The sequence below is a fragment of the Leguminivora glycinivorella genome, chromosome 15, assembly GCF_023078275.1.
Source record: "Leguminivora glycinivorella isolate SPB_JAAS2020 chromosome 15, LegGlyc_1.1, whole genome shotgun sequence".
NCBI classification, from domain to species: Eukaryota; Metazoa; Arthropoda; class Insecta; order Lepidoptera; family Tortricidae; genus Leguminivora; species Leguminivora glycinivorella.
Window position 1 is genome coordinate 8,738,575 of NC_062985.1, and position 27,820 is coordinate 8,766,394.

A 27,820-nucleotide genomic window follows, 5' to 3' on the forward strand; every position below is an offset into this window, starting at 1 on the left:
CGCACGCACATTCCCACGATTTTTAATATCATAGTTTATGTGGTGGTATAAAATAATAACAAATTCTTAGTTTTCCATTGTTTATTGACAATAATTTCAAATTACACAGCTCTCACGTAATAAAAATAAATTTAACTTAAGAAACAAACAAAGGTCCACAGTAAGTCCTGAGTTATCTGCCTAATATTCTAATTAATTTTTGGGAACCTGAACATATCTAACCCACAAAATATGTTATTAATAAATCAGTTTGCTCACACACCCATATTTCCGGGTAAAAACAAAAACTGATTTTGTATGCTGTCCGATTTTAAAAGATCATGATTTGACATGACAAAGTTCATGATTTTCAGACAACATTAACTTATACATAGACCCAGAATGATCTCCCTATTGGAACATAGTAACAACTCGTCACTAATAATATTTCCTACATACTTGTAGATAAAATAGGGATATATTATATATATTTGAGAAATATACAACTTACAAACTAAATCTAGAAAATCATAATGTAATAAAGAAACCAACATGTGATCTCGTCACAGAAGGAACTAAACGTCAAGTCAATACTGCAACCTTAATAATAAGCACTCTGTCTCCTCCAGTCCTCTCGCGTGTCGCTCCGTCGGCGCCGGGCGCCGGGTCCCTGTCTCGCATCCTCATACAGACTTAACTCCTAAATTACATTAGTACGAGACTAAAATTCTATCTAATTTTAAAACACTACAAATATTTTGGGACTGCTATGTTATTTTATTTGTGTACTTTTTGGACAGATCTTCATTGAAATATATATCGAAAATAGTGTTACTGACAATTAGTTTAAAACGATATTCTAATCTGTATAATTTACCTCGGTTGATTTTGAGTCAGAATATTTTAACGGTATGTTAATGGTAGAACATACGACAAAGCGCGCTCGATCGCAGTCAAGTCTGAATCACATAATATAGTATAGATAGATAGATAATGCACAAGGATGTTAGGTGCGTGTAATGTCGTATGAACTAGATAGAACATGTATGTCAGCAGTAACACGCCTCATCGCGCTTACTTGGCGTTCGCGGCAGTTTCGGATGCGTCCATTTTTTCTTCCGTTTTCACTACTTTACCCTCACCTGAAAGAGATAAATTTAATAGCTTAATTAAATAGATTTTTAACTAAACCCCCATTACTTGTACATTTCTTTAAAGTGTAATAAATTTAATCTACATAAAGAATACTTTACTTTTGATATGTAGATATTGATGATAGACCCGAAGAATCGAGAACATCAGGTTCATAGTAAGTTTAGAATTGTGACAAGACTGACCTTTAGCACAACTTGCCTTGTCGCGCGAGTCCACACATCAAACGCGACTTCATGTTTGGACTCGCACGCCACAAGGCAAGTTGTGCTAGAGGGTCTGGTGTAGGTGAAAAGAGGGCGTGAACACTAACCGTTGGGCTGGTCGGACTCGGCGTCGGTGTGGGAGCGCCTGCGCTTGCGCGGGAACTTCCACGGGCCCGCCGGGTGTTTCAGCTTGGGCAGCGGCTCCATGTCCAGCACCTGAACAAGACATACATCATACATCCATATATAATTTTTTTTTAGTTTGAATGGAAGAGCAAAACGGTTGCAAGTTCAAGAAGCAGTCGGTATCTTACCTTGTAAATCTGTCTAAAGGCGATCTGTCTCAGGAACTGTTGGGCCGAAGCGGTCAAGTCCTCACGCTTCTGCGCGGGCAGATTTCCGAGAGCATCCTGCAAACACAATGTTACATCCAGTATCTTTGCATAGTTTACTAATTTATCGCCCATATACGGTACATGTAATTAAATATGTACATGTGGAGGTTCAGTGCGACATAAGTTAATCGTCGTGTAAAGGAATCAAACTTCTGAAAACTGAATTTTTGCTTGACAAAGCTTTGCCACTTCCGGCCCTCAGGAGACCTTCAATCCACGCGGTCGAACGGAAGCCCCGTCTCATGCGTGTCGTTTTGAGGACTCTACAATCGCAAAAGTCCCCTCGTGCCCGACTCCCATCCTAGCGCATTAGAATCCATTATTATTATTTATTTTATTTATCACGTTAACTCTTTTTAAATGCTAATAAAAATGATGAATTATAAAATGTCGACGTTTAAATAAATAGGGCGGCTCGGCTAATAGTAGTGGGTAGGGTAAGGTAAGGTATAGCTCGGCACAGGCACACATACCACGAGCTCCTTCTCGCAGGGGTCGCGCAGGCCGGGCCCGTGCTCCAGCAGCAGGCCGCCCGCCACCGCCTCCATGACGCGGCGCAGCGCCTCGCCCGGCGACAGCGCCGCGCCCGCCGACTGCATCACGCCCGACACCAGCAGCTCCATCGCCTGCCCGACACGTCATTATCAAACACTGATACTACACTATCATCAGATCACTTGTAACGCTGCTACCTCAATACTACAATCCGCAAACGATCTTCGTTTTCTTACATACGTTGGGTTTGAAATTATTTTTTGGGCCGTAACTTACTTCTTACGGGTACCTATATGGGTATGGTTACTGTCATTACGAAACATTTCACATATATATTCTTGAAGCGGACTGTATACTGAGACTAGGTAGATAATCTAAACGTAACATAGAAGAATTGACTTACGTAGGGATTGAGCGGCGTCCAGTTGGGAATGCGACGGCAGAGGTCGCGCATTATGCGGATGATGATCACGCACGACTGCAGAGTCGCCGCCCTAGCCTACGCACAGAGAAGAGTCAGCGGCGTCCACACGACACATTATTTATTGCTCCCTCAAATGCACAAACAGAGCAATAAACGTGGCAAAACTAACCGACTAAAGCTCAAACTGCGTTTCTTTGTTTCTATCACCTCCCATTTTCGGCTCAGTGCAATATCAACTGAAACGCAGCTTAATCGACTGAGCACTTGTAGCCACATGTTCAAGGGAGTTGAAACCATCCATCGAGTTACTTTTGAGTGAAATTATAACACTACATATCACAATAAAACAAAACAAACATGTGACTAAATAAAAATACGTGCGCACTCCAGGCGAGCCACAAAATAGGTTCTATTAAGTTTTTTTAATGGATTTAGTGAGGTCAATAAATGGGTAAAAAAATCCAATAAATTTTATAGGCCACAGAAATGATAGCATAACAAATGATTCTAACGGTGCTTAGGGTGCAACATCGTTTGATGTGACGCACCATAGTCGACAGCGAGTCGGCATTAGAGTTATAATAGAATGAAAAAGAAAAGCTTTATTGGATAAATAGGGTAGTGGAGTGCGCACACGTTCAGTAAATGTGGGCGAATGTACCTGGAACCACTTGGCGTGCCGAAGGGCGGCCAACGCGTCCAAACACTTCTGCCGCGGTAGCACATCCTTGTCGTCTCGCTTTATGTCGCCACCCTCTAGCGACAACAACACAAAGGGTGTTTGACCATCAGAACATCGACGAAAACGGGGCAAACATGACAGACACACTGCGCCTCCATCGACCGCGTTGGTCTGTCGAGCCGCGATCCACAGCGGATCACAGCCCGACACAAACGCTTTACACTAAACATGGCAGGGGACAGATTATATCATAACTCAATAATTAATTAATAACTCAAAAAAACAATAATCTATCACTATCAATAACATAATTAATTGGTAAAATTACAAACTTACACTATGAGTGCCCTAAAACAGTGGGTAGATGGAAATAGAAAAATAAAGATAATATATACTAGCATAAAATAAAGTACTATCATATAAAATGTTTGCTCCGTTTCAGTAGACCAAAATATACCACTGCGGAGACTAGCGCACGTGATATATCGTACGAGATGATCAAAAATCCTTTTCTTCTCGGCGCTTCTTACGCTACTCACACCTAAAAATAAGCTCAACACATTGCTCGGCGAGCCGAGCGGTAAACTTTGAACAAATTATCTTTTTTTTTTTTCAATAAAAACCATGATCATCAACGTGTGCAAACAAAACATTTCGAAAAATACATATATAATACAAAAATTATGTAGCACATAGATAGTTTGTTCTTAGAGTTCGTCCTCGAATGTATGACGATTTCGACGACCAATTTCAACCGGCTAGGGGCGCGGTCGGCCGGGGATCGTCATCGTCAACTGCCGGAGATGGGCGAGCGAGATAAGTATTTATAGATAAAATTCGCAAGCGAATCTAGAGTAGAATAGCTGGGGGGGTGTGAAATTGGCGCAGTCGAAGATCGCGGCGATTCCCCGCGGGACTCACCTGCGGGCTCGCGCATGACGGCCGACGTGAGCGACACCAGCACGCTGCCGGTGCCGTCCGACACCTGCACGGCGCCCTCGGCCGGCAGCAGGTCCACCTTGTACTTGGGCTCGTCGCCGGGGCCCTGCAACACGAGACGGGTAAGGAGCGCGGTCTAGCGGGACGTGTACACGTACAGGCATGCGGCATGCGGACGACTCACCTTGACCTTGGCGAGATGCGCGGGCAGGTCGAGTGCGACGCGCTTGAGCAGCGTGACGGTGGGACGGTCGTGGCACAGCACGACGAGGCGCACGTCGCGGTCGCCCTTGAGCAGCAGGCCCTTGGCCAGCAGCCCCACGCGCATCACGCCCTTCAGCGCGCGCGCCGGCTCCGCCGCGCCCGCGCCGCCCTCGCCCTCGCCCAGGAACGAGAACCTGAGAACACACGACTCACATTTTATAAGTCTGACATCAAAAACGTCATGCGAAACTCGTCGCACGTCGATTACATCGTAATTATGTATGGAACTCTAAAAGTTTGCATAGGGCTCCAAATGTTGGAAGAATAAAAATTTGGTTACAGATTTTCTTGACTCCCGAGGCTCAAACGTCCATATTTTTTTACGGAAATCCTTTTCTTATCTGATTATTAACAGTTGCCATCTACTTCTCCACTTATTTAAAATAGTTAATTATAATTACCTTCATTACGTAAAAGTTTGCTTTCTTTACTCCAAACCCCGCTGACTTGAAATGAATCATTTTCAGCCTTTTATTACGCAATTTGAACTAGGTACATAATAAAATAATAATCTAAACTTAGACGACACTAACTACATTCTACTAAACTACTCTACGACTACAATACATACGTATAACGATATACTTTTCCTACTCTACATGTGACTCACTTGTTTTTCCTTTCAATACCATCATCTCCCATTTGATCTACCTCCATCTTTCTATCTTGCAGTTTAACTGGCAGCATTTTGAAGTTGCGACTTTGTTTACTGTGTCAATAGTGCAACAAAATATAAATAAAATAAACTTGACAATAACTAATTTAATTATGAACGAAATGCCGAACTACATGAAGTCTATGCTATTAAAAACAAAACAAACGAATCAAGTAAAATTTTACAGCAAATAATAAAAAAATATCTTATTTTTGCAAGGTAAATGCACTTTTAGTTAAATCAGAGAACTAGCTGCCAGTCTTAAGTTATGTCAACGGAATCAAAACACTCTTGAATAGCCGGGTCCACACAGAGCGAGGCACGTCGCGAGGCAGTGCGCTCACGCGGCAAACGTCCAATATAGACGTGCCTCGCCCAGGCAGGTTGCTCGACCGAGCAAAATGCATTCATTGCTTCGGTCGAGGCACGTCTACATAGCACGATTGCCGCGCGAGGAAATTGCCTCACGAAGTGCCTCCCTCTGTGTGGACCATCTACCACAAAATGGTTTGTACTTACAGCTGATTGTCGCGGCCGTCCTCCTTGCCATCCTTATTTTCATCCTTCTTGTCCTCAGTCTTGACAGCCGCTTTGGCAGCGCCAGCCTGTTATGAAAATAATATTAATGAAAAAAGTTAGCTTTTATATTAGTAGCTTTTGGTATATGATTTTTTATGTTACTGTGTGATCTAGTAGACACATTATATAACTAGATAAAGCTTCTTCGTTTGGGTTGAAGAAACCTTACCTAGTTATAAAATTTCTGACTTACAGGCAATAGTAGCAATAGCACATTTGTCGTAAAATGTTGACGCTTTGTAAGCTGCTTCTCGCTGGGGTAGATGTCCGCGTGGTCGGTGTGAGTGACAGTGAAGGCTCACCTTAGGCTTGGCCTGCTCGGCGAGCGCGTCGGAGAGCGACTTGAGCGCGCGCTCGGTGTGCGACACGAGGCGCTGCGTGTCGGCGAGCTGCTGCTCGCTGGGGTAGATGTCCGCGTGGTCGGTGTGAGTGACAGTGAAGGCTCACCTTAGGCTTGGCTTGCTCGGCGAGCGCGTCGGAGAGCGACTTGAGCGCGCGCTCGGTGTGCGACACGAGGCGCTGCGTGTCGGCGAGCTGCTGCTCGCTGGGGTAGATGTCCGCGTGGTCGGTGTGAGTGACAGTGAAGGCTCACCTTAGGCTTGGCCTGCTCGGCGAGCGCGTCGGAGAGCGACTTGAGCGCGCGCTCGGTGTGCGACACGAGGCGCTGCGTGTCGGCGAGCTGCTGCTCGCTGGGGTAGATGTCCGCGTGGTCGGTGTGAGTGACAGTGAAGGCTCACCTTAGGCTTGGCCTGCTCGGCGAGCGCGTCGGAGAGCGACTTGAGCGCGCGCTCGGTGTGCGACACGAGGCGCTGCGTGTCGGCGAGCTGCTGCTCGCTGGGGTAGATGTCCGCGTGGTCGGTGTGAGTGACAGTGAAGGCTCACCTTAGGCTTGGCCTGCTCGGCGAGCGCGTCGGAGAGCGACTTGAGCGCGCGCTCGGTGTGCGACACGAGGCGCTGCGTGTCGGCGAGCTGCTGCTCGCTGGGGTAGATGTCCGCGTGGTCGGTGTGAGTGACAGTGAAGGCTCACCTTAGGCTTGGCCTGCTCGGCGAGCGCGTCGGAGAGCGACTTGAGCGCGCGCTCGGTGTGCGACACGAGGCGCTGCGTGTCGGCGAGCTGCTGCTCGCTGGGGTAGATGTCCGCGTGGTCGGTGTGAGTGACAGTGAAGGCTCACCTTAGGCTTGGCCTGCTCGGCGAGCGCGTCGGAGAGCGACTTGAGCGCGCGCTCGGTGTGCGACACGAGGCGCTGCGTGTCGGCGAGCTGCTGCTCGCTGGGGTAGATGTCCGCGTGGTCGGTGTGAGTGACAGTGAAGGCTCACCTTAGGCTTGGCCTGCTCGGCGAGCGCGTCGGAGAGCGACTTGAGCGCGCGCTCGGTGTGCGACACGAGGCGCTGCGTGTCGGCGAGCTGCTGCTCGCTGGGGTAGATGTCCGCGTGGTCGGTGTGAGTGACAGTGAAGGCTCACCTTAGGCTTGGCCTGCTCGGCGAGCGCGTCGGAGAGCGACTTGAGCGCGCGCTCGGTGTGCGACACGAGGCGCTGCGTGTCGGCGAGCTGCTGCTCGCTGGGGTAGATGTCCGCGTGGTCGGTGTGAGTGACAGTGAAGGCTCACCTTAGGCTTGGCCTGCTCGGCGAGCGCGTCGGAGAGCGACTTGAGCGCGCGCTCGGTGTGCGACACGAGGCGCTGCGTGTCGGCGAGCTGCTGCTCGCTGGGGTAGATGTCCGCGTGGTCGGTGTGAGTGACAGTGAAGGCTCACCTTAGGCTTGGCCTGCTCGGCGAGCGCGTCGGAGAGCGACTTGAGCGCGCGCTCGGTGTGCGACACGAGGCGCTGCGTGTCGGCGAGCTGCTGCTCGCTGGGGTAGATGTCCGCGTGGTCGGTGTGAGTGACAGTGAAGGCTCACCTTAGGCTTGGCCTGCTCGGCGAGCGCGTCGGAGAGCGACTTGAGCGCGCGCTCGGTGTGCGACACGAGGCGCTGCGTGTCGGCGAGCTGCTGCTCGCTGGGGTAGATGTCCGCGTGGTCGGTGTGAGTGACAGTGAAGGCTCACCTTAGGCTTGGCCTGCTCGGCGAGCGCGTCGGAGAGCGACTTGAGCGCGCGCTCGGTGTGCGACACGAGGCGCTGCGTGTCGGCGAGCTGCTGCTCGCTGGGGTAGATGTCCGCGTGGTCGGTGTGAGTGACAGTGAAGGCTCACCTTAGGCTTGGCCTGCTCGGCGAGCGCGTCGGAGAGCGACTTGAGCGCGCGCTCGGTGTGCGACACGAGGCGCTGCGTGTCGGCGAGCTGCTGCTCGCTGGGGTAGATGTCCGCGTGGTCGGTGTGAGTGACAGTGAAGGCTCACCTTAGGCTTGGCCTGCTCGGCGAGCGCGTCGGAGAGCGACTTGAGCGCGCGCTCGGTGTGCGACACGAGGCGCTGCGTGTCGGCGAGCTGCTGCTCGCTGGGGTAGATGTCCGCGTGGTCGGTGTGAGTGACAGTGAAGGCTCACCTTAGGCTTGGCTTGCTCGGCGAGCGCGTCGGAGAGCGACTTGAGCGCGCGCTCGGTGTGCGACACGAGGCGCTGCGTGTCGGCGAGCTGCTGCTCGCTGGGGTAGATCTCCGCGTGCTTGGCCACCACGTGCCGGTCGTCCGACGTCTCCGGCCGCCGGCCGGACCCGTAGCCCATGCCCATACCCTGACAAACGTTATTAACGATAACCAAGGTGGAACAGCTCATTTAAATATTAAACTACATCTGTGGATCTAGTGAAAAAGTGTAGCAGTATCGCGTTGGTAGACGCGACCCTTTTTAATTGGAGCTCAGATATAGAGAGAGTATTTAAGTAATCTTCAATTATACAAATCACGCACCATTCCAATTACAAAGCTTTAGCTGTTCAGTTCTAGTAACTAACTATAATATGACAACTAAAATATCGTAAAACTCCGTTTCTTTACCTAGTATACCCAACTTCCTCTGGCTTTGTAAAAACAGAGACTACCGACTAGTTTTTGTGCAGGTATCACAAATTTAGTTTCATTTAGTAAATATTGCGGGGCAGCAGCAGCGGCTGGTCCATACAAGCCGATTCCCACCGGCTTGCCTAAAATTGATTACTAGTAAAGTACCTAATGTTAAGAAGGTAGGTTTCTTTGTGCTCAGTGTTGCCTAGCAGAAATTTTCACCAGCCGCCACTGCGGGGCAGTAAACACAGCATTACAGCAGGCTAAAATAGGTATATTAGGCGAAGACACAGGGTTTTCCAGTAGCGTTCTGGTGAGTCTCTGTATGGTATGGTATGATGCAGTACCGGGTGGTGGTGGTGCAGCGGCGGCGGCACGGGGCCGCGCGGCCACCACGGCTCCATGCCGCCCTCCCAGTACGCGCGCTCGTCTTCCTCCATGCCCTGCACAACACAACAACGGTCAGCGGCCGTGAACGAAAGCCCGAGTGTCGCACTCACACGGTCACCACACACAATTATGCCGTAACTGAGACCACACTGACCGAGCAGCTTCGTGACACAATTGACTCGCGCGGAAAAAGTCCGTGCTAGCATAAGCACGGATGTTTTCCGCGCAGGGCTGCTCGGTCGGTCAGTGTGGACCCAGCTAATGACTTTCCGATTGGAACAATGATTAAAATCGGCTTGATGTAATAAAAAGGATTTCAAAATAATATAAATGTAGGTGATATTATGGTTATCAAGCACGAGCCGGTTTAGCATCAGCTCTAACCCCCACTAAGACACGTTTTTATAAAGATGGATCATTTCTAACTTTCCATGTTAGATTTCTAGTTTTACATTTAGTTAAGAATCTCGGTAAAACTGAAGAATAAACACCTCTGTCCTCCGTTAAACTCGGCACACATAAGAACAGTAGAAATATTGTTGAAAGTGTAATTGAATTATTAGTAGAGCGGCGAGAGGGTCTCGGGAAAAGTTGATGTGACTGGAGAGTATACTCCTGACAAGTGGTATCGTTGTGATCGGTAGACTTTACTGAGTACGAAATAATGACTTGTCACTTTCTCAGACTGTGGGGGGGTTAACTATGACGTCACAAAGATCGCGGTCCCGGGTTTAAATTTTTTGCCAATTTGTCTAGAACCCCTTATCCAATTTTGAAAAATGAGGTGTCGATTGAAAGCGTATAACATGCTGATTAAGATTTATTATATGTGAAAAGTATAGTTTTGTTAGTTATTTTTTAATTAACAATAATGCAAAAAATACGTTTTTTTTACTCTCTTTTTTGATTTTTGTGACTCAAAAAGGCAATGAAAACGGCCACTTAGCTAAAAAATATGTTATATAAATCATTTAACTACATTATTAAGCTATCTGTTGCTTTTTGAATTTCTACGATCGGATAATAAATGAGCAAACTACAACCACATACCTGTAGGCGGGGAGTACCGCTTGACACGCGTTCCCCCCATACATTCGGCGTCTACCAAATTACACTTCGCGCAAAATTCGTTTCAAGCAGATATACCTCTAATCTTATTCATCGTAACCTATCAATATTGATATCATTTGAAAGCACAATTAAAGTACTTTAAAAAACAATGTCAATCATTTTTTTTAAATCAATAATCGGCCAGTCTGTGGTGGTTACAAAGGAAAAAAGTGGGTATGCAATTTGACTGGTTTCCTAGGTTTGATACCCTAGACGAGTTTAAAAGGGGAGGTAAAGGTGACATATGGGTTTTTCTCTGGCCTAAAAGCTACACAGAGGGTCAAGGAGAAAAAACTAGGGTTTAAGTTTAGTTTTAAGTTATTTTTTCCTTTATTTGTTGATTTTATTGTGTTAATTTTTTTTGTAATTTTATCAAGGATACACGTTGGTTTCTTTTGCTAAAAGTTGCCTTTTTTATGAGAAATGTTATGAATTTTATGGCTTTTTCCGATAGAGACTAAAATTAACTTTCAAATAAGGCCACATAGTCATACTTTTACTTATATAATATTAAGGGTATGACTATGTATCAGTAGGCCACATAGTCATACTTTTACTTATATAATATTAAGGGTATGACTATGTATCAGTATGACTATGTGGCCTTATTTGAAAGTTAATTTTAGTCTCTATCGGAAAATGCCATGAAATTCATAACATTTCTCATAAAAAAGGGAATTTTCAGCAAAAGAAACCAATGTGTATCCTTGATAAAATTACAAAAAAATTAAACACAATAAAATCAACAAATAAAAGAAAAAATAACTTAAAACTAAACTTAAACCCTAGTTTTTTTCTCCCCTGACCCTCTGTATAGCTTTTAGGCCAGAGAACAACCCATATGTCACCTTTACCTCCCCTTTTAAACTCGTCTAGGGTATCAAACCTAAGAAACCAGTCAAATTGCATACCCACTTTTTTCCTTTGTAACCACCGCAGACTGGCGATTATTGATTTTATGAAAATGATTGACATTGTTTCTTAAAGTACTTTAATTGTACTTTCAAATGATACCAATATTGATAGGTTACGATGAATAAGATTAGAGGTATATCTGCTTGAAACGAATTTTGCGCGAGGTGTAATTTGGTAGACGCCGAATGTATGGGAACGCGTGTCAAGCGGTACTCCCCGCCTACAGGTATGTGGTTGTAGTTTGCTTATTTATTATCCGATCGTAGAAATTTAAAAAGCAACAGATAGCTTAATAATGTAGTTAAATGATTTTTCTACTCCCGTACTGTTATTCGTGAGTTACAAGGTCGTGCATAGAACTTTAAAACCCTACATAAAAGATGTCAGGACAAGTCTATCTAGTCTATACCCTGAAAACATTTAGTAGCAGTCGCACGATATAGCTGTTTTACAGTTCAGTAAATACATTGGTACCAACTTAACAAACCAATTCGCAGAGTCGAGACTCCTTCGTTTTCTGCTGCGTTCATTGGCGACGCGTCGAATCGCATTCAAATGTATAGAACTCGATTCAACTCGGCTCGATTCGTCTTAGTGGCCAGGCTTCAAAGAACCATACCATAGACAGTTTTACTTTCATGTTTGCACTCAAACTGCATATTCAAAATGGTAGGCGGTCCACCTAGATAACTAAGATGACTGAAAGTAGGTATTTGTTGAATTTATAATTTTCTTTCAAAATAAGTGCTTGGTCGTAGAAAAAGTATTGTATGCAACGGTGTTTAACTGAGTCAAAAAATGCTCGTGGCGTCTTTATTAACAATTTTCGGCTTCGCCTCAAATTGTTACCCACGCCACTCACCTTTTTTGACCTCTTTTAACCACCAGTTGCATAAAATACTATTATATAACATATTTTTTAGCTAAGTGGCCGTTTTCATTGCCTTTTTGAGTCACAAAAATCAAAAAAGAGAGTAAAAAAAAAGTATTTTTTGCATTATTATTAATTAAAAAATAACTAACAAAACTATACTCTTCACATATAATAAATCTTAATCAGCATGTTATACGCTTTCAATCGACACCTCATTTTTCAAAATTGGATAAGGGGTTCTAGACAAATTGGCAAAAAATTGAAACCCGGGACCGCGATCTTTGTGACGTCATAGTTAACCCCCCCACAGTCTGAGAAAGTGACAAGTCATTATTTCGTACTCAGTAAAGTCTACCGATCACAACGATACCACTTGTCAGCAGTATACTCTCCAGTCACATCAACTTCAAAACTAGACGACTTTTTTCAATTCCGCCGCCTTACTATATGGCCAGCATCAAAACACTGAATAGTAGATATTTAAAAATATTTTAAGCGGGTTACTCACGTATTAAGTCGATATAGCGTTCGACATGTTTCGGCTCAATTTCGAGAGCCTTTCTCAAGAGTAGCGACACCCCGCCCGATGGGAAGTTGCCCTTTCTGGATGTATTGGTCATGCGAGATCCCAGGGGACGGTTACATACTACAGTGTATCGAAAACCAACTCACACTGACAGATACCTAAGGGCAGATTCACACCACCACCCGTCTCACTTGTCGTCTGTACCGAGAACATTGATCAACCGCGCCTTGAGTTTGTGTGATCCTCAGCACGTAAACCGGGAATTGAGTCATGTTAGGGGTGTTTTGGAAAGTAACGGTTACAACTGGAGGCATAGTAATCGAATTGCGAATGCATCCGCGCGACCACGACCACCGGCGGTGGAAAGGCTGCCCTTATACTTGCCGTACATCAAGGGAGTGACGGATAAGATCGGACACTTGTTACGCCGAAGATATAGCATCAAGACGATTTTCCGTTCTCACACGCAGCTCAGGAAATGGATGCGTTCGCCAAAAGACAAGGAGCCCTTAAATGTTCCCGGGGTGTACAGGATCCCGTGTTCCTGTGGGAAGTCATACATTGGAGAGACCGGCCGGAACATCTCGACAAGGCTTTCTGAACACATACGTAGTATGAAGGGCCGGGACACCCACAGCTCTGCGGTGACAGAACACGTATTGGATTCGGACACGACGCACTATGTAAGATTTGATAGGGTAACCGTACTGGCGCGAGAAAAGTTCTTCGTTCAGCGGAAAATACGGGAAGCTATAGAAATTAGTCGTCATCCTAATTTCAATCGTGACAGTGGTTGGTCGGTGCCACCGAGTTGGAAAACAGTTCTAGGCACTACGTCGGTCCCCAGTGTAAACGCACCCTTAACAAGTGACGTAATAAGTGTTGTGTGCAATCCTGCTTTTGACAAAAGTAACATAGTGGGTAGCTCCGATCTCGCCACGGTGACGTCGCCCGCGCCGCCGACCCCCCCTGCGCCTGTCCTCAGCAGCCGCGCGCACCGAGCAAGCGCCCGCAGTATGCGTCGCGCTCTCGACATGTAAAGGCGGGGTGTCGCTACTCTTGAGAAAGGCTCTCGAAATTGAGCCGAAACATGTCGAACGCTATATCGACTTAATACGTGAGTAACCCGCTTAAAATATTTTTAAATATGTATGAGTCTCACGGGAGTTTTATAGTTAAAATTGCAAATCTATACGGGGAGATTTGGCAAAATAAAGTGAAAGTGTTTTCGCGGCTAAGAATAAAACGTAGTAAACTCGAGTGTGGTTTAAATTATGTGGTGCGATGTCGGGACAACGGAGTGATACCGAAGTTTGCACGCATAAAACCGGTTAAGTGTATTCGGGACTATGAATCTTTCTTTCGTGTGGCGAATGAGAAATTACTGGCGAAGATTATTTCGGACTACCGTCGAAAAATTGCTTTTGTCACTAGTGAATTGTACTACTTACATCTAGACCTCAGTAACTACCTAGATCCGGACTTATGGGCAACTTTGGATGCAATGTCGAGTAGTAGGGCTGAACGCATTTTTAATGGGACTGTGAAAAGGCATAGTGATAAATTATCGCGACTGACAAAATGCAATCTACCCCAACAAAATGTAGTTCCCCAAAAGTCAGCCAATACTGTAGTAAACCTGTCGTCGTGCAGTGTGAGTAAAATGGCGGAGACAGCCTTGGCGAAAGGTTTGAATTTTGCTCCCACTCCTAATCGAATACCTATTGAGACGATAATAACAAGTGTTGAGGGTACAATCATACAAAATAGAATACCAGCTACGGACGCTGATTGTATCAGACAGGATGTTGCGTCCATGATCCGTAAGTCCCACTTGCCAAAATCTAACATGCCGCAGGGGGAGTTGAGGGCGCTGCGCGAGCTCCGCGAGAACTTGGACGTCTTGGTGTTGCCAGCTGACAAGGGCAATGCAACGGTTATTGTTGACACTCAGGCGTATGATAATAAAATTGCCGAGCTGCTAAGTGATGCGACAACATATAAAAAGGTTAATTATAATCCTACGGCGAGAGTGACGGCCAAAGTTAATAAGCTATTGCAGAATTTACCAGATAAATGTATGGCAACACGACTGCGTCCACATAACCCTACGTCGCCTAAAATTTATGGTTTGCCTAAAATTCATAAGCCTGATTGGCCACTAAGGCCGATAGTGAGTCAGATTGACTCGCCCACTTATAAGCTTGCCCGTCATATGTCGTCGATATTACAGGACTTCACGGGCAAGACCGCGAGTTACATACGAGATTCGAGGCACTTCATTAATTTGCTGAGGGATATTCAACTGTGTGAAGACGAACTTATGGTGAGCTTTGACGTAACATCATTGTTCACGAACGTACCAGTGGATGAGACTATTAAGATAATATCAGACCTTTTGGCTGCTACTGATTTACCTACTGTGTACTTGAACGCTATTGAGTTGTGTCTGAAATCTGGATATCTGATGTGGCATGGTGACTATTATCTTCAGGTTGATGGAGTGGCCATGGGTTCGCCGATAGCTCCCGTTGCTGCCAACATTTTTATGGAATGGCTAGAGGAAAAGTTATTAAATAGCTCGCCAATAGCACCAAAATGTTGGTGGCGGTATGTAGATGACGTGTTTGCGATTGTCTCAAGGGATTGCCTACATGAGTTCACAGCATACATCAACACCTTGCACGCTAAAGTCGAGTTCACGGTGGAGAGGGAGTTAGATGGGAAGTTGCCCTTTCTGGATGTATTGGTCATGCGAGATCCCAGGGGACGGTTACATACTACAGTGTATCGAAAACCAACTCACACTGACAGATACCTAAGGGCAGATTCACACCACCACCCGTCTCACTTGTCGTCTGTACCGAGAACATTGATCAACCGCGCCTTGAGTTTGTGTGATCCTCAGCACGTAAACCGGGAATTGAGTCATGTTAGGGGTGTTTTGGAAAGTAACGGTTACAACTGGAGGCATAGTAATCGAATTGCGAATGCATCCGCGCGACCACGACCACCGGCGGTGGAAAGGCTGCCCTTATACTTGCCGTACATCAAGGGAGTGACGGATAAGATCGGACACTTGTTACGCCGAAGATATAGCATCAAGACGATTTTCCGTCCTCACACGCAGCTCAGGAAATGGATGCGTTCGCCAAAAGACAAGGAGCCCTTAAATGTTCCCGGGGTGTACAGGATCCCGTGTTCCTGTGGGAAGTCATACATTGGAGAGACCGGCCGGAACATCTCGACAAGGCTTTCTGAACACATACGTAGTATGAAGGGCCGGGACACCCACAGCTCTGCGGTGACAGAACACGTATTGGATTCGGACACGACGCACTATGTAAGATTTGATAGGGTAACCGTACTGGCGCGAGAAAAGTTCTTCGTTCAGCGGAAAATACGGGAAGCTATAGAAATTAGTCGTCATCCTAATTTCAATCGTGACAGTGGTTGGTCGGTGCCACCGAGTTGGAAAACAGTTCTAGGCACTACGTCGGTCCCCAGTGTAAACGCACCCTTAACAAGTGACGTAATAAGTGTTGTGTGCAATCCTGCTTTTGACAAAAGTAACATAGTGGGTAGCTCCGATCTCGCCACGGTGACGTCGCCCGCGCCGCCGACCCCCTGCGCCTGTCCTCAGCAGCCGCGCGCACCGAGCAAGCGCCCGCAGTATGCGTCGCGCTCTCGACATGTAAAGGCGGGGTGTCGCTACTCTTGAGAAAGGCTCTCGAAATTGAGCCGAAACATGTCGAACGCTATATCGACTTAATACGTGAGTAACCCGCTTAAAATATTTTTAAATATGTATGAGTCTCACGGGAGTTTTATTTATTTGTTACCACTTTTAGTAATTTATAAATATAATTAACCATTAACACATTTTTAGAGTTATTTTTATTCATAATAAATATAGAGCGTATTATGTTTGTATTTGTTTTTCTGCCGACCACAAATTCAACGTTAATACCGTAACTGTAACCTATTTTAAAGTTAAATTTACTTATTACTCGTACTTTATATGTATAGTTTCATAACAATATAAAAACATTTATAATTTCCACTGCTTCGCAAAATCGATTTAAATCGAATAAGGAAATCGCAGCATACATGACGTGGTGCACCACTATTCTTAAGTTCGACGGACAAAATAACAAATCTACCTTCACTTTGTCTCGACAGTTTGAATAGCCTATTTTTATATCGCTTGTTTTAAACGCACGCCAAGTCGGACTTGTCAAATTAAAGCCGCAATGGAAAACTAGTTTGACGGCCGTACGTCAGCTAATGTTTTGATGATAAAAATAGGAAAATCGTGTTTTTATTTAATAAAAAATATTTTAGGACAAATGGTACTTACCGATGATAGGAAACACTTTGTTTAACACTCTTGCTTTTATTGGTGGTGTTTGAACAGTTAATTATCGAATACCGACCCATTTTGTATTTTTCACTGTATGTCACTCGCGGGCAGCGGTCGGGAGCAGACTGACTTGCGCGGCGAACAATGTTGCTCGCTATTTAACTTTTCCGCACGCGAAGTAGAGACACTTTTTCCTTCTATCTTGATTTAGTTCTGTGGAAGTGGCAGTGTCTCTGTATCGGCCCTTACATTGAGAGTGGCGGTACTCACGTCGTGCATGCGGCGGCGCGCCCACAGCTCGTCGCGGACCAGCATGCGCTGCGCCTTGGCCTCGGCCAGCTTGCGCTGGTGCATGGACGGCTTCACCTTCACCTCCAGGTCGGGTTGCACCTGCAAGTAACAGAGATATAAACACGTGGCTTATGTCAAATACCTAAAAACAATCCGAAGTTTGTGACCTAGTTTTATTTATTAATTTGACCGTCATTACTGCTTGACCATCCTCATTAACGCGTTTGTAATCATCCGACGTTCGGATCTCTTGGCAGCCCCTAGGAGCCGCCAGGCTCGACGAGCATCTCAAACCTTTTACTAAGTAATCACTGGATGGAATATAAGGGATTAGGGAAATGAAAAGGGCCTAATATTTGGATTGTATAAGTATAAAATGTTCAGTTGACATACCTTCTTCTTGTACTGCAGACGATGGCGGCGGCCCTTCATGTGCATCTCCTTGGCGTTGGGGTCGTTGAACTTGCAGTCGCACAGCTTGCAGTTGAAGGAGAGCGCCTTGCCGTCGTCGCCGCGCAGCTCCTCGATGTAGTCCTGGCCCACGGGCTGCACCTCGGGCTCGTCCGCGCCGTCGTCGTCCTTGTCCGAGTCCTTGTCTTTGTCTCCTTGGATGGATTTTTGCGGATTGGTGCCGGCCACCGTGCTAAGTCCTCCGGAAGCCACGAACGCGATCTTGGGCGTTCCGGCGACCGTCTTTTTGGCTGATAGATCGGAAATGTCAAATTTTCTCTTAGAGAGCGAGCGCTCGGCGTCGGCTCGACGGCCCCGGTTCGGGAGCGAGCGACTGACGTTCTCTAAAGTGCTTTATTTGGCCGGTTGTTTACAATAAATAGGGGTAACATATAAATGTTGGGCCTTTTCTACAGTGTCAAGAAATTTAATTTTGATTAGATGGTATTTTAACTTTATCAGTTAGTGGTGCCGAATAGACGTTTACGGTATAAAAAAGGCCCATAACTCACACTCCATATCTGTACCGAGTGTCAATCGTTACGTATACTTTTTTGCATTGTAAGAGAAAATTTGACTAGAAAATCAATCTAACTGCCGACTGTTCGCGCGTGGATACAGATATGACATTGTGGCATCGAGAGGATTTAGCACAGATGCAAGACAGACAAATATGTTCTCCATCGTCCATGTATAGTCTCTGGAGATCATATCTGAATTTCATCCATAATAACAATTATAATTTATGCAATAACAATTTACAAAATAATGCAAAATGCGACAAGAGAACTTATGATTTTGAAAATGACGTAATAAGACAACCAAAAGACGATTATCATGTTTGAAATATATAGGTCACGTTAACGTTAATTCAAGACATTTAAAGCAGACATATGATAAAATCATAAGACTAACAACAATTTCATTTAGAGTCAAGAGGAAAAATTGGGTGAATTTTCATAAGATAGGGTTCTCAATGGTTCGGTTTGAAAAAAACATTGGATATAAAATTTGTGTTTGTGGGAGTGAGGTTAGGTTAGTGGACCATGGGTCTGTCGATGGTTTTAAACGGTAAGTTCAAGATAGGTCAGTGCATCATCGCCCCCGGTTACCCCTGGGTGGCAAGGGTAAAAGTATTTTCTCAATGTTAAATAATGGGGTATGGGGTCCCTCGTGCAGTGCAGTGCAGTGCAGTGCAGTGCAGGGTGCAGTACTAACCTCCGCCCAGCTTGGTGGGCTCGGTGGAGGGGATGGGCTTGCCGAGCATGGTGTGCAGCTTGACGACCTTCTGGTGCTTGATGCCGCGCACGTGCGCCGCGTAGGCGTCGGCGCCGGTGCACGTGACGTCGCACAGCTCGCAGCGCAGCGCCGAGCCGCCCGCCGCGCGCCCCGCGGCCGCCGCGCCCGCCGCCGCCAGCTTCACGGCCGCCTCCTTCTTCTTGTGCTTCTGCCCCTCCAGGTGCTCCTTGTATGTCTGTGTGCCGAGATCGACGGTTCATCGTTTTGCCAGTGAACTGCACGCTCGGAAGTCCAGATACCACCACCACGTGTACTATGGTGATTTGAATCATATCATGTTCCAAGTGAACTTATTATTTTATTGTAGGAACTGAATTTTGTGTCGTTTACAGAATACGAACGGTCGATCGGCTCGAATTATGGTGATCACATATTGATAAGAGTGTTAGACGAATTCATACAAGTCAATACTGTGTTAAGTAGGTTCGAGATTTTCAAAAAGAACGGAGAATTACCTGAGGTCCAGCGCACGAGATGCGGCACACATCGCAGTAGTGGAGCTGCTGCGCCTTCGGTGGCGGCTTTGGGCGGCGAGCCTGGCCCGCTCCTACTCCACTCTTGTTATAGTTCTTCCAGCCGCTAAAATAACATATTTAACATCAGTCACTCTTCTTCTAAATTAGAACTATTAGAAGGTATTGTAAGGAAGTTTCATTTACTCTGCATTAGTACAGATATAAGGAAGCATGACATGACCAAAAAAGGCTTTTGCATGTCTGGATGGTTCTCTACAGTTCGCAATTCTCAACAGATTTTAGTCAAATTTTGACAACAAAATCCAGACTAGTGTGAAACTTCAACAACAATCTTTAGAGCCATAATATTTGCCAGTTATAAGTTAATGTGAGTAAGCTACTATGCTGAGCTATCTAGGAGATCTAAGAAAACAGTGGTTTTGTACTCACCCGCCACCTCCAGTCTTGTTCTGCTGGGCCACGTACATGGTAGCGGCGTTGTAGAGAGCTGTATCATAAGCAGAGGTGCCCCTGTTAGCCGTCTCTACAACAACCGCAACGCACACATAGTCACTGACGGGTCAAGCCATGCCGTGCTAGCGTCTACCATGGACTCAAGGGATGTTCAGGGAAACAAATTAATCAAATATGAAAAGGATCACATGAAGTATTATATTTTTTTGATGGTTAGTTTAGTAGATTGCCACATATTTGCACTGAATATTGGCACCTTGAGATCACCATGGCAGAAGGAAGATTATTAGTAATAAAGGATTAAATTAAACTAATGAAATTTATAGTAAAATAATTATCTACGAAATATTAACTAGGATAAATTTAGGGTTAAAGGATGAAACTGAACATCTAAATAAGAAATACAAATAATGGAGCAAACCAAATATTTCATGTTATGTCTGACTATGATGGTGTGCATTGTGGTTGTTACAATATTGTATGTTCTATAAATATCATATAACTATAATGAATAACAAGAGTAGCTCAGGTGTTATAGTAATATAATTATATCATTTTACTAAACGGGCTTTTCTAAGAAACTAGTCACTCTAATGTTCATAAGAATCATAAGTAAAGCAACTTTAATAAAAATATCGGTGTTTGCTTATTTTCCTTATTCATTTGAACCTCACACAACTACTGACTTTAAATTTCAGTCTCTGTATGTGGCTTTCCATAGAGAAAGACACCAATAGTTACAGATGTAGTGTGAAAAGGGTTTCCTTCGTATTTTTTCGGATACGTTCGTATTTGTCATCTTGTACCTACTGAGACTGACTGAAATAGCATGACACGTTTGTACGTTTCCGTTACAATACGAAGGCAAATTTTTTTGCACTACGTGTGTACTGTAGGCCTAACACATGATCGCCGCGAGAGTCAGTCGCCGCGAGATAGACTACCTTCCTCCTTATATCATTAATACAGTTAGAAAAGACGTGTCATCTCGCGGCGACATACTCTCGTGGCAATCATGTGCTAGGCCTACCGGTCACATACTGCAGAGAAAATGAGGCCCGTTAAAACGCCCCTTTACAAAAGAGTACTTCTGCTTCAAATGAGGTTCCGCTTCAGATAATACGTAAGAACTGTTTAGGATAATTATAAAGTACATAATGATGTAAAGTGATGTGGCGGTACTCACGCTTGGGAGTCTGCGCGGCGGGCTGCGTGTAGGGCTGCGCGGGGTAGGAGGCGGCGGGCGTGGAGGACGAGTACACGGAGCCGTAGGGCTTGGCGCCCGCCGCGCCCGTGCCGCGCGCCCCGCTCTGCGGCCACGCCAAATGGCCACACGTTACGTACGATTAATGTCGCCGAACAAAACATAACCAACCAAACGTTTAACTTATCGGAACTGATCTATGTTTAGTGCTCATCTTCAAGTGGCACACCGTTATTTATATATTTTCCCCTCACTAGCTCGGAAACACATGCTTTGTCCTTTAATACCAGCGGGTAAAAACGCATTTTATCCACTAGTGGGTAAAGTAATTTGACCTCGAATAAAGTCAAATTAACTGCTTTAATATTGCTAAAAGTAGGTGAATCTAGTAATAAAGATGATTTACCACCTGTGGAACTACTGGAAGCAGTGATAAAGAAGAAGAAGCAGTGAAGTTACTTAATGTTCTGTTCTCTGTTTTTTGTCCTATTCTTGTGTGTACATGTACGTACGTGTTTGTGAGCGTCATGAATAAATGTCTTTTATCTTTTATCTTTATCTTTGATAAACGCATTTTTTGCGTTGTAGTTTCCTCGCTATAGTGACGGGAAAAGTTTTGTGTTACACTCGGGTGCAAATGTATTTTACTTCTCATGTGTTAAAAAACTCGCAAGTTCAGGATTCTATTCTCGAACCACTCGCTTCGCTCGTGGTTCAACTATAGAATCCTTTCACTTGCTCGTTTTTCAATTCCAGACTCGGCGTTAAAATACAACTTTGCCCCCTTGTATAACAAATAACTATTATTTCACGAGATCTCTTTTGTCTATAGTGAACACAAACATAATCGAGTCCGATTTTAAAATAAAAATAAACAAAAATTACATAATAAAAAAGCTGTACTACTTTTTCTAGTATTGATTGGAACTATTTAATATTTCAATTCAGCAAGTATTGGCTAACTTAGTGACTTCGAGTTTCTTAAGCCAGGGCTCTTAAGAAACAGGGAGGTCTACTTAGAGAGCCTGTGACTAATAATGTCGTAAACCTCTGCAGCCTAGGTGTTGTGTCTTCACAGTGGTGCTTACACACTCTTATAGCACTAGTCATATTGATTTTATTGATTGAGTCTGACTAATTCTGGCCATGGTGACCATTTCAACCCCTATTCAATGTTTCAACACTCATGCACACGAACTACCCCAAGAATCCCAAGATGGCTAATGTAGCCTATCTTTGCAGAGAAACTCTGTGCACATTGAGGGCACAAATAAGTACACAAGTAATAAAAGAGTTTATGAAGCAGTAAACTTAATCAATTAGAGCATTCAGTGAACTTTCCTCCGAAACATAAACGAGGTGGCATGGCGTGGCAGTGTTACCTGTGCGTAAGTAGCCTGCGTGGAGTAGGTGGGCTTGGCGGCCGAGGTGTCGTAGGTGGGCTGCGGCTGCGGCGGCGCGGCGGTGGGGTAGGCGGCGGCGGCCTGCTGGTAGTAGGCGCTCTTGCTGGCGTCGTACGCCGACGCTGCCGCCGCGGCCGCGTGCGCGTGCGCGTGAGCCGCTGCTGGCCATACCAAGTGTTATTGTAGACCAGACACTCGTGTTATTAGTATTGGAATAAGCCCTAATTAGATCAGCTGAACAGTATACAAAAGACAGAATAGTTATTTTATTTATTTATATTTTATTTATTGGGGCATCAACAGCAATACAAAAAAGAAATTTCTTTATGTTTAATGAAATCCTTTAATCTACTAACCAAAATGTAATGTTGAAACTACGAGATCTAGCCCCTAAGCCAATGTGAACAGGATCTAAAATTAACATCCTCACCGACAAATACAAGTCACAAGGAATATCAACCAAAAACATTACTTGCTTTTAATTTATTTCAACAAGATTGCTTATACCATTTCACCTGTTTCCCTGCTGCTACCTTATACATTGATAGTCAAACAAGCAGGTTTAGTAAGTAGAAATTTGTTACTTGCCCACCCTTACATGTAGATTGTAGACTATGTAAAGGGATGTCAGGGATAATTATATCTGTCTATCTGTCTTGTCACATTATTAATATCTTGAGAACTACTTATACTATTGATTTTCAACCGTAGTCAACTAGGAACCCTTATAGTTTCGCCATGTCTGTCTGTCTGTCCGTCCGTCCGCGGATAATCTCAGTAACCGTTAGCACAAGAAAGCTGAAATTTGGTACCAATATGTATATCAATCACGCTGACAAAGTGCAAAAATAAAAGGTGTAAAAAAATGTTTTATTAGTGTACACCCCCTACACGTAAAGTGGGGAGTGATTTTTTTTTGATGTCATTTGATATTTGCCAGTCGCTTTTCGGTGAAGGAAAACATCGTGAGGAAACCGGACTAATTCCAATAAGGTCTAGTTTACCCTTCGGGTTGGAAGGTCAGATGGCAGTCGCTTTCGTAAAAACTAGTGCCTATGCCAAATCTTGGGATTAGTTGTCAAAGCGGACCCCAGGCTCCCATGAGCCGTGGCAAATGCCGGGAGAACGCAAGGATGATGATGATGATGCTCATATTTTCGGAAATAATCGCTCCTAAAGTAAAAAAAATGTGTCCCCCCCCCCCCCCTAACTTTTGAACCATAAGTTTAAGAAAAAAATCACAAAAGTAGAACTTAATAAAAACTTTCTAGGAAAATTATTTTGAACTTGATAGGTTGAACAGTTTTTAAAAAAAATACGGGAAACTACGGAACCCTACACTGAGCGTGGCCCGACACGCTCTTGGCCGGTTTTTTTTTAATGTTTGATGGCTTGGTTGCATAGCTGGGCATTAACTCGTTAATCCGTTAATCGTTAATTAACGAAGTTAACATTTCGATTAACGGATTAACTTTTAAGTTAACTTAAAAAATGTTAACGGATTCGTTAACTTCCGTTAAATTTCATAGAGTCCGTTAATCGTTAATCCAGCACCCCAAGCGGCTCGCTGCGCCGCGAAAACCACGTTCTTACTGCTACTGTAAAAGCCCGTAGTACGGCAAAACCTAGGTTTTATCGGTAAAAGCAGATCCGTCGGTTATAAACAGTCTAAAGACCAATTGGCGACTTTGGATCACTTATTCGAGATCTTCTAAATCTTATTAGGCGTGCTAGATCGATCACTAACCTGGGAATAGAGTGCAATCATCAGGCATGAGTTAAAGTCCGGCGCGGGCCTTAGATTACTCTACCAAGTTATCGTGGCCCACAGCATCAAGTTGTCATCTCAAATCTCAATCTGAAGAACCGACGCACCACGATCGCGACCGCATGAATGACCCAATAATTACCAATCCGAAGTAAAACCTAGGATTTAGCCAACCAATAGCGGTAAAAGCCCGAAGAGACCGTAATTATTACATTTCGGTTTTTTACCATAGTAAATAGAAATACATAATACCTAGAGTGGAGTCCTATTTTTATGACGCGTTAACGGATTATCGATTAACTTTAACTTCCGTTAAATCTACCGAAATGTATCGCTTTAACGATTAACGAAGTTAACTTTTTAAGTAACGGATTAACGATTATCGAAGTTAACTATTTGATTAACGGTGCCCAGCTATGCTTGGTTGACCTACATCTCAATAATAAAAACCAAGAGTCAAACCAAACCATGCTGACAGTGAACTTGATAGTTCTGTCTAAACAAAGCCAAAGAAATTTGTATGTCTCAAACCGCCACGGAGTGGAATGCCCTGCCCGAGTCTGTATTTCCACATGAGAACAACCCAGGTCTCTTTAAAGCAAGAGTAAATAGGTATCTCATAGGTAAGCGTGCTCCACCGTAGACCGCATCATCAAACGTCTACCTATTCATACTAAAAGAAAAAAAAATCTCGAATCTATGTTGGTTACTGTATAACCAGAAATGAAAGTCTTCTAGACCTCCTGATTTATTCAATCATCTGATAATCCAACTTCATTACCTTTAGTACCAAGTTAGCAATCATAAAACCGCAAGTACCTACTTTTAATTAGTTTTGCATAGCCGAATAGAGTATGGTACGATATTTCATACCTTCAGGTAGTACAGGTAGTTATTTGTTAGTTATTTCACAATGAATCATAACTTCATAACGTTATCAGAGGTAATTGACCATTTCAATTACGAAATTGTACACGAACGTCAAACCGTGCGAATCGGCCCGGTCTTTAACACATGTGAAGCACCGCAGTTACGGTATTGATTGGTTATAATGGTTATATTATCAAGCGGAAAAAGTTATCTAGATTTGGCTTGAGAATTGTAACAACATTTTAAAAACAAACCAAACAATAATATACCGGAGTTTTGATGATTTTAGCAAATAATTTGCACTAACCTTGTGTAGCGGCCGCTGCCTGGTACGCTGTGTCGTATCCTGTAGCAGCAGCGCGCTGGGTCCCGTACGTCGCGGCGGTCGCAGCCGGGGCTACAGCGTACCCTGTCTGGCCCCCGTAGGCCGCTCCAGCAGTCGCAGCACTAAAATCACATCATTAATACTACACAATACTGAACACTCACGTATCCTAGAAAAAACCCACGATCAATACATACGAGACGCCATTTTGATTGGAAACATGAGCGAGCACAAGGCCGCCCATCAATCAAATCCACTAAACCTAGTCTGATTTCACACTTGAACTTATTTACACTTATTAAATACACTATTATACATACCCGTACTGTGTTCCGCCGTGAGTAAAACCAAAATAATTATTTGCTGCCATCATTTACCAATTATCCGCGTTGAAACAACAGACGCGTCAAGACGGAAAAGACCGGCAAGACGACGTAAGTTTTGTCTTTGACAAACATGGCGGCCAATTTACCACAGACAACAGATGCGTTCATAAATCATATTTTTACTATATGGCTTGGTTTTGAGTTAAACCAAGGAGTTTATTCAGTTTAAATAAATTTAGGTGCGAAGAGTTGAAATATTTGCAATCAGATAGAATATTAAATCTAGCGCATGTATCACGGTATTGTGCACGACAAGTGACTAGGTTCCCTAGGAATAAAAAAACTAAAGAAAATGGTTCGAACAAGAGCATAAAAAAAAGAGAGCTGAGTCTCGCTTGCACAAGTTACTATTTTAATCTTTTGAAATTTGAAGACCACACGGCGAAGGAATCTCCCGTGTCCACTAAACTATTGTGGCGATTGTTGAAGCTAAATTAAGCTTTACGTAGTCCCACGTGAGTTCCTACTTATATTTAATTGTATTGTCGTAATTCCGGTGGCAACCAAATGGATATGGATAATGACTATATGAGTGAACATTGCAGGTATATTAAATCAGGTAAGTGGAGTTTATGCAGTTATTTATGCACTTTTATCATTGTCAGGCGACTTCGTACATTTCTTCTTTGTACCGGACTATCCAAGAGTTAATATACAGGGTGATTCATGAGTCGTGAGCATGAGCAGGAGTGAACAGGGTACTGGGGAGGGTCGCGCTGAACAACTTTCATAATGGGGCAACACTGAATTGTGATTATTTTTCTTAACTATGACTTAATTGGTAAGTATTTAATTGATCACTGATTGAGTGGCACTGAAACTTAGTAGTTCATGTGCTCTGCCTACCCCTTTATGGGATACAGGCGTGATAGGCTAGTTTCCTATTAGTCAAATCAGCTTCTTTTTATGAACTGTCAAAACGATTTGCTAATATGAAATTACTATGAAATACTGAGGAGTGACGTCACGGTCAATTCATTTCCTTTATATCTTTCTCTTTGACTTATTAAATAGAAATTATGTCTAAAAATAACTACTGTCCATATTTTTCTTCTAATTATGTGGTGCTTTATTTCGTGCACTGCATAACATATTTTATTTTAAGTATAGGAAACTAGCCTATTATATGTATGTATGTATGTACTTAATTGATAGCTAATTAACAATTACGTTCTAATTATGACTTAATTGATGATTAACTATCAATTAAGTCATAGTTAAAAAAAAAAAATATCACAATTTAGTGTTGCCCCATTATGAAAGTTGCTCAGTGTGACCCTCCCCAGTACCCTGTTCACTCCTGCTCACGACTCATGAATCACCTGTATAGGGCATTAGAACAACTAGCACAGAATACATATAAGTACAAGTACAGAAAGCCCACTCCAACAGCCCATCTAAAGAAATAACGACTCCCGCTACGATACTATTAAGTTGAAATTCCGACCGCGCAACGCTAAATGCCTACAATTATATTGACGTAGAAGCGCGCTCTCTTTCTATCGCGTAACTCGTACCTTTTCTGACGATATAGGGTAGTCTCCTTTAAAAAAATAATATAATCTTAATATTTAAATAACACCAACCCAGTACCAACCAGTACTTATTACCTACCTACTTATTTTGGTAACCCAACTATTGTAGTATCTATTATACTTACCAGTACCTAGAAGTATTAAACCTATTTAGTAAATTAGTATAATCATATAATGATAAGTAATGGTAATTGGAATAATTGGATGTAAACCTATAATAATAAATATCTGGGCGACCGAGCTTCGCTCGGTTCTATTTTAATATATCACGTCTTTAGATAAAAAAAAACTCTTATAAATACAAAAACAAAAAAAAAGACAAAAAACAAAAACTTAATTTCTGGCCGGGATTCGAAACCCTGACACCTACGATCTATCTGCGTACATTAGACCGACCTCGTGCGACTGAGCTAAGCGGAATCGATGCGCGCGCGGCGAAATTAAGGACCATATTTTACGTTTACAAATGCGAAAGAAAAA

General features: G+C 44.0%; 1 protein-coding gene across 7 annotated transcripts; it reads right to left on the reverse strand.

Moving 5' to 3' along the window:
• Positions 1 to 66: 66 nt before the first annotated feature.
• Positions 67 to 25,877, reverse strand: LOC125233809 (zinc finger RNA-binding protein). 7 transcript variants are annotated; one of them, XM_048139934.1, is made up of 21 exons: positions 25,740 to 25,877; positions 25,402 to 25,541; positions 22,436 to 22,614; positions 21,036 to 21,171; positions 19,826 to 19,919; positions 19,376 to 19,499; positions 18,840 to 19,095; positions 17,565 to 17,872; positions 17,151 to 17,270; positions 9,050 to 9,145; positions 8,356 to 8,433; positions 8,103 to 8,210; positions 5,711 to 5,796; positions 4,457 to 4,670; positions 4,255 to 4,378; positions 3,313 to 3,407; positions 2,631 to 2,726; positions 2,206 to 2,358; positions 1,652 to 1,747; positions 1,445 to 1,553; positions 67 to 1,121 (listed from the first exon to the last, which is right to left on the reverse strand). In XM_048139934.1, the coding sequence occupies exons 1-21, from the start codon at positions 25,790 to 25,792 to the stop codon at positions 1,054 to 1,056; spliced, it is 2,733 nt and encodes a 910-aa protein (XP_047995891.1). In that variant the 5' UTR covers positions 25,793 to 25,877; the 3' UTR covers positions 67 to 1,053. The 7 variants fall into 7 exon arrangements, with proteins under 7 accessions (XP_047995891.1, XP_047995894.1, XP_047995892.1 ...); XM_048139937.1 differs by having other exon boundaries at positions 19,826 to 19,883; positions 21,036 to 21,159; positions 22,436 to 22,617; XM_048139935.1 differs by having other exon boundaries at positions 21,036 to 21,159; positions 22,436 to 22,617.
• Between the last annotated feature and the right edge of the window lie 1,943 nt (positions 25,878 to 27,820).

Bases quoted from the DNA above. Each gene is read 5' to 3' on its own strand.
- LOC125233809 (XM_048139933.1), bottom strand. From the start codon at position 25,792: ATGATGGCAGCAAATAATTATTTTGGTTTTACTCACGGCGGAACACAG. The intron at 5,797-8,102 runs GTGAGCCTTCAC...TTTTCATAACAG, and splicing joins CCGAGCAGGCCAAGCCTAAG to GCTGGCGCTGCCAAAGCGGC. The intron at 2,727-3,312 runs GTACATTCGCCC...CTCTGTGCGTAG, and splicing joins GGCACGCCAAGTGGTTCCAG to GCTAGGGCGGCGACTCTGCA.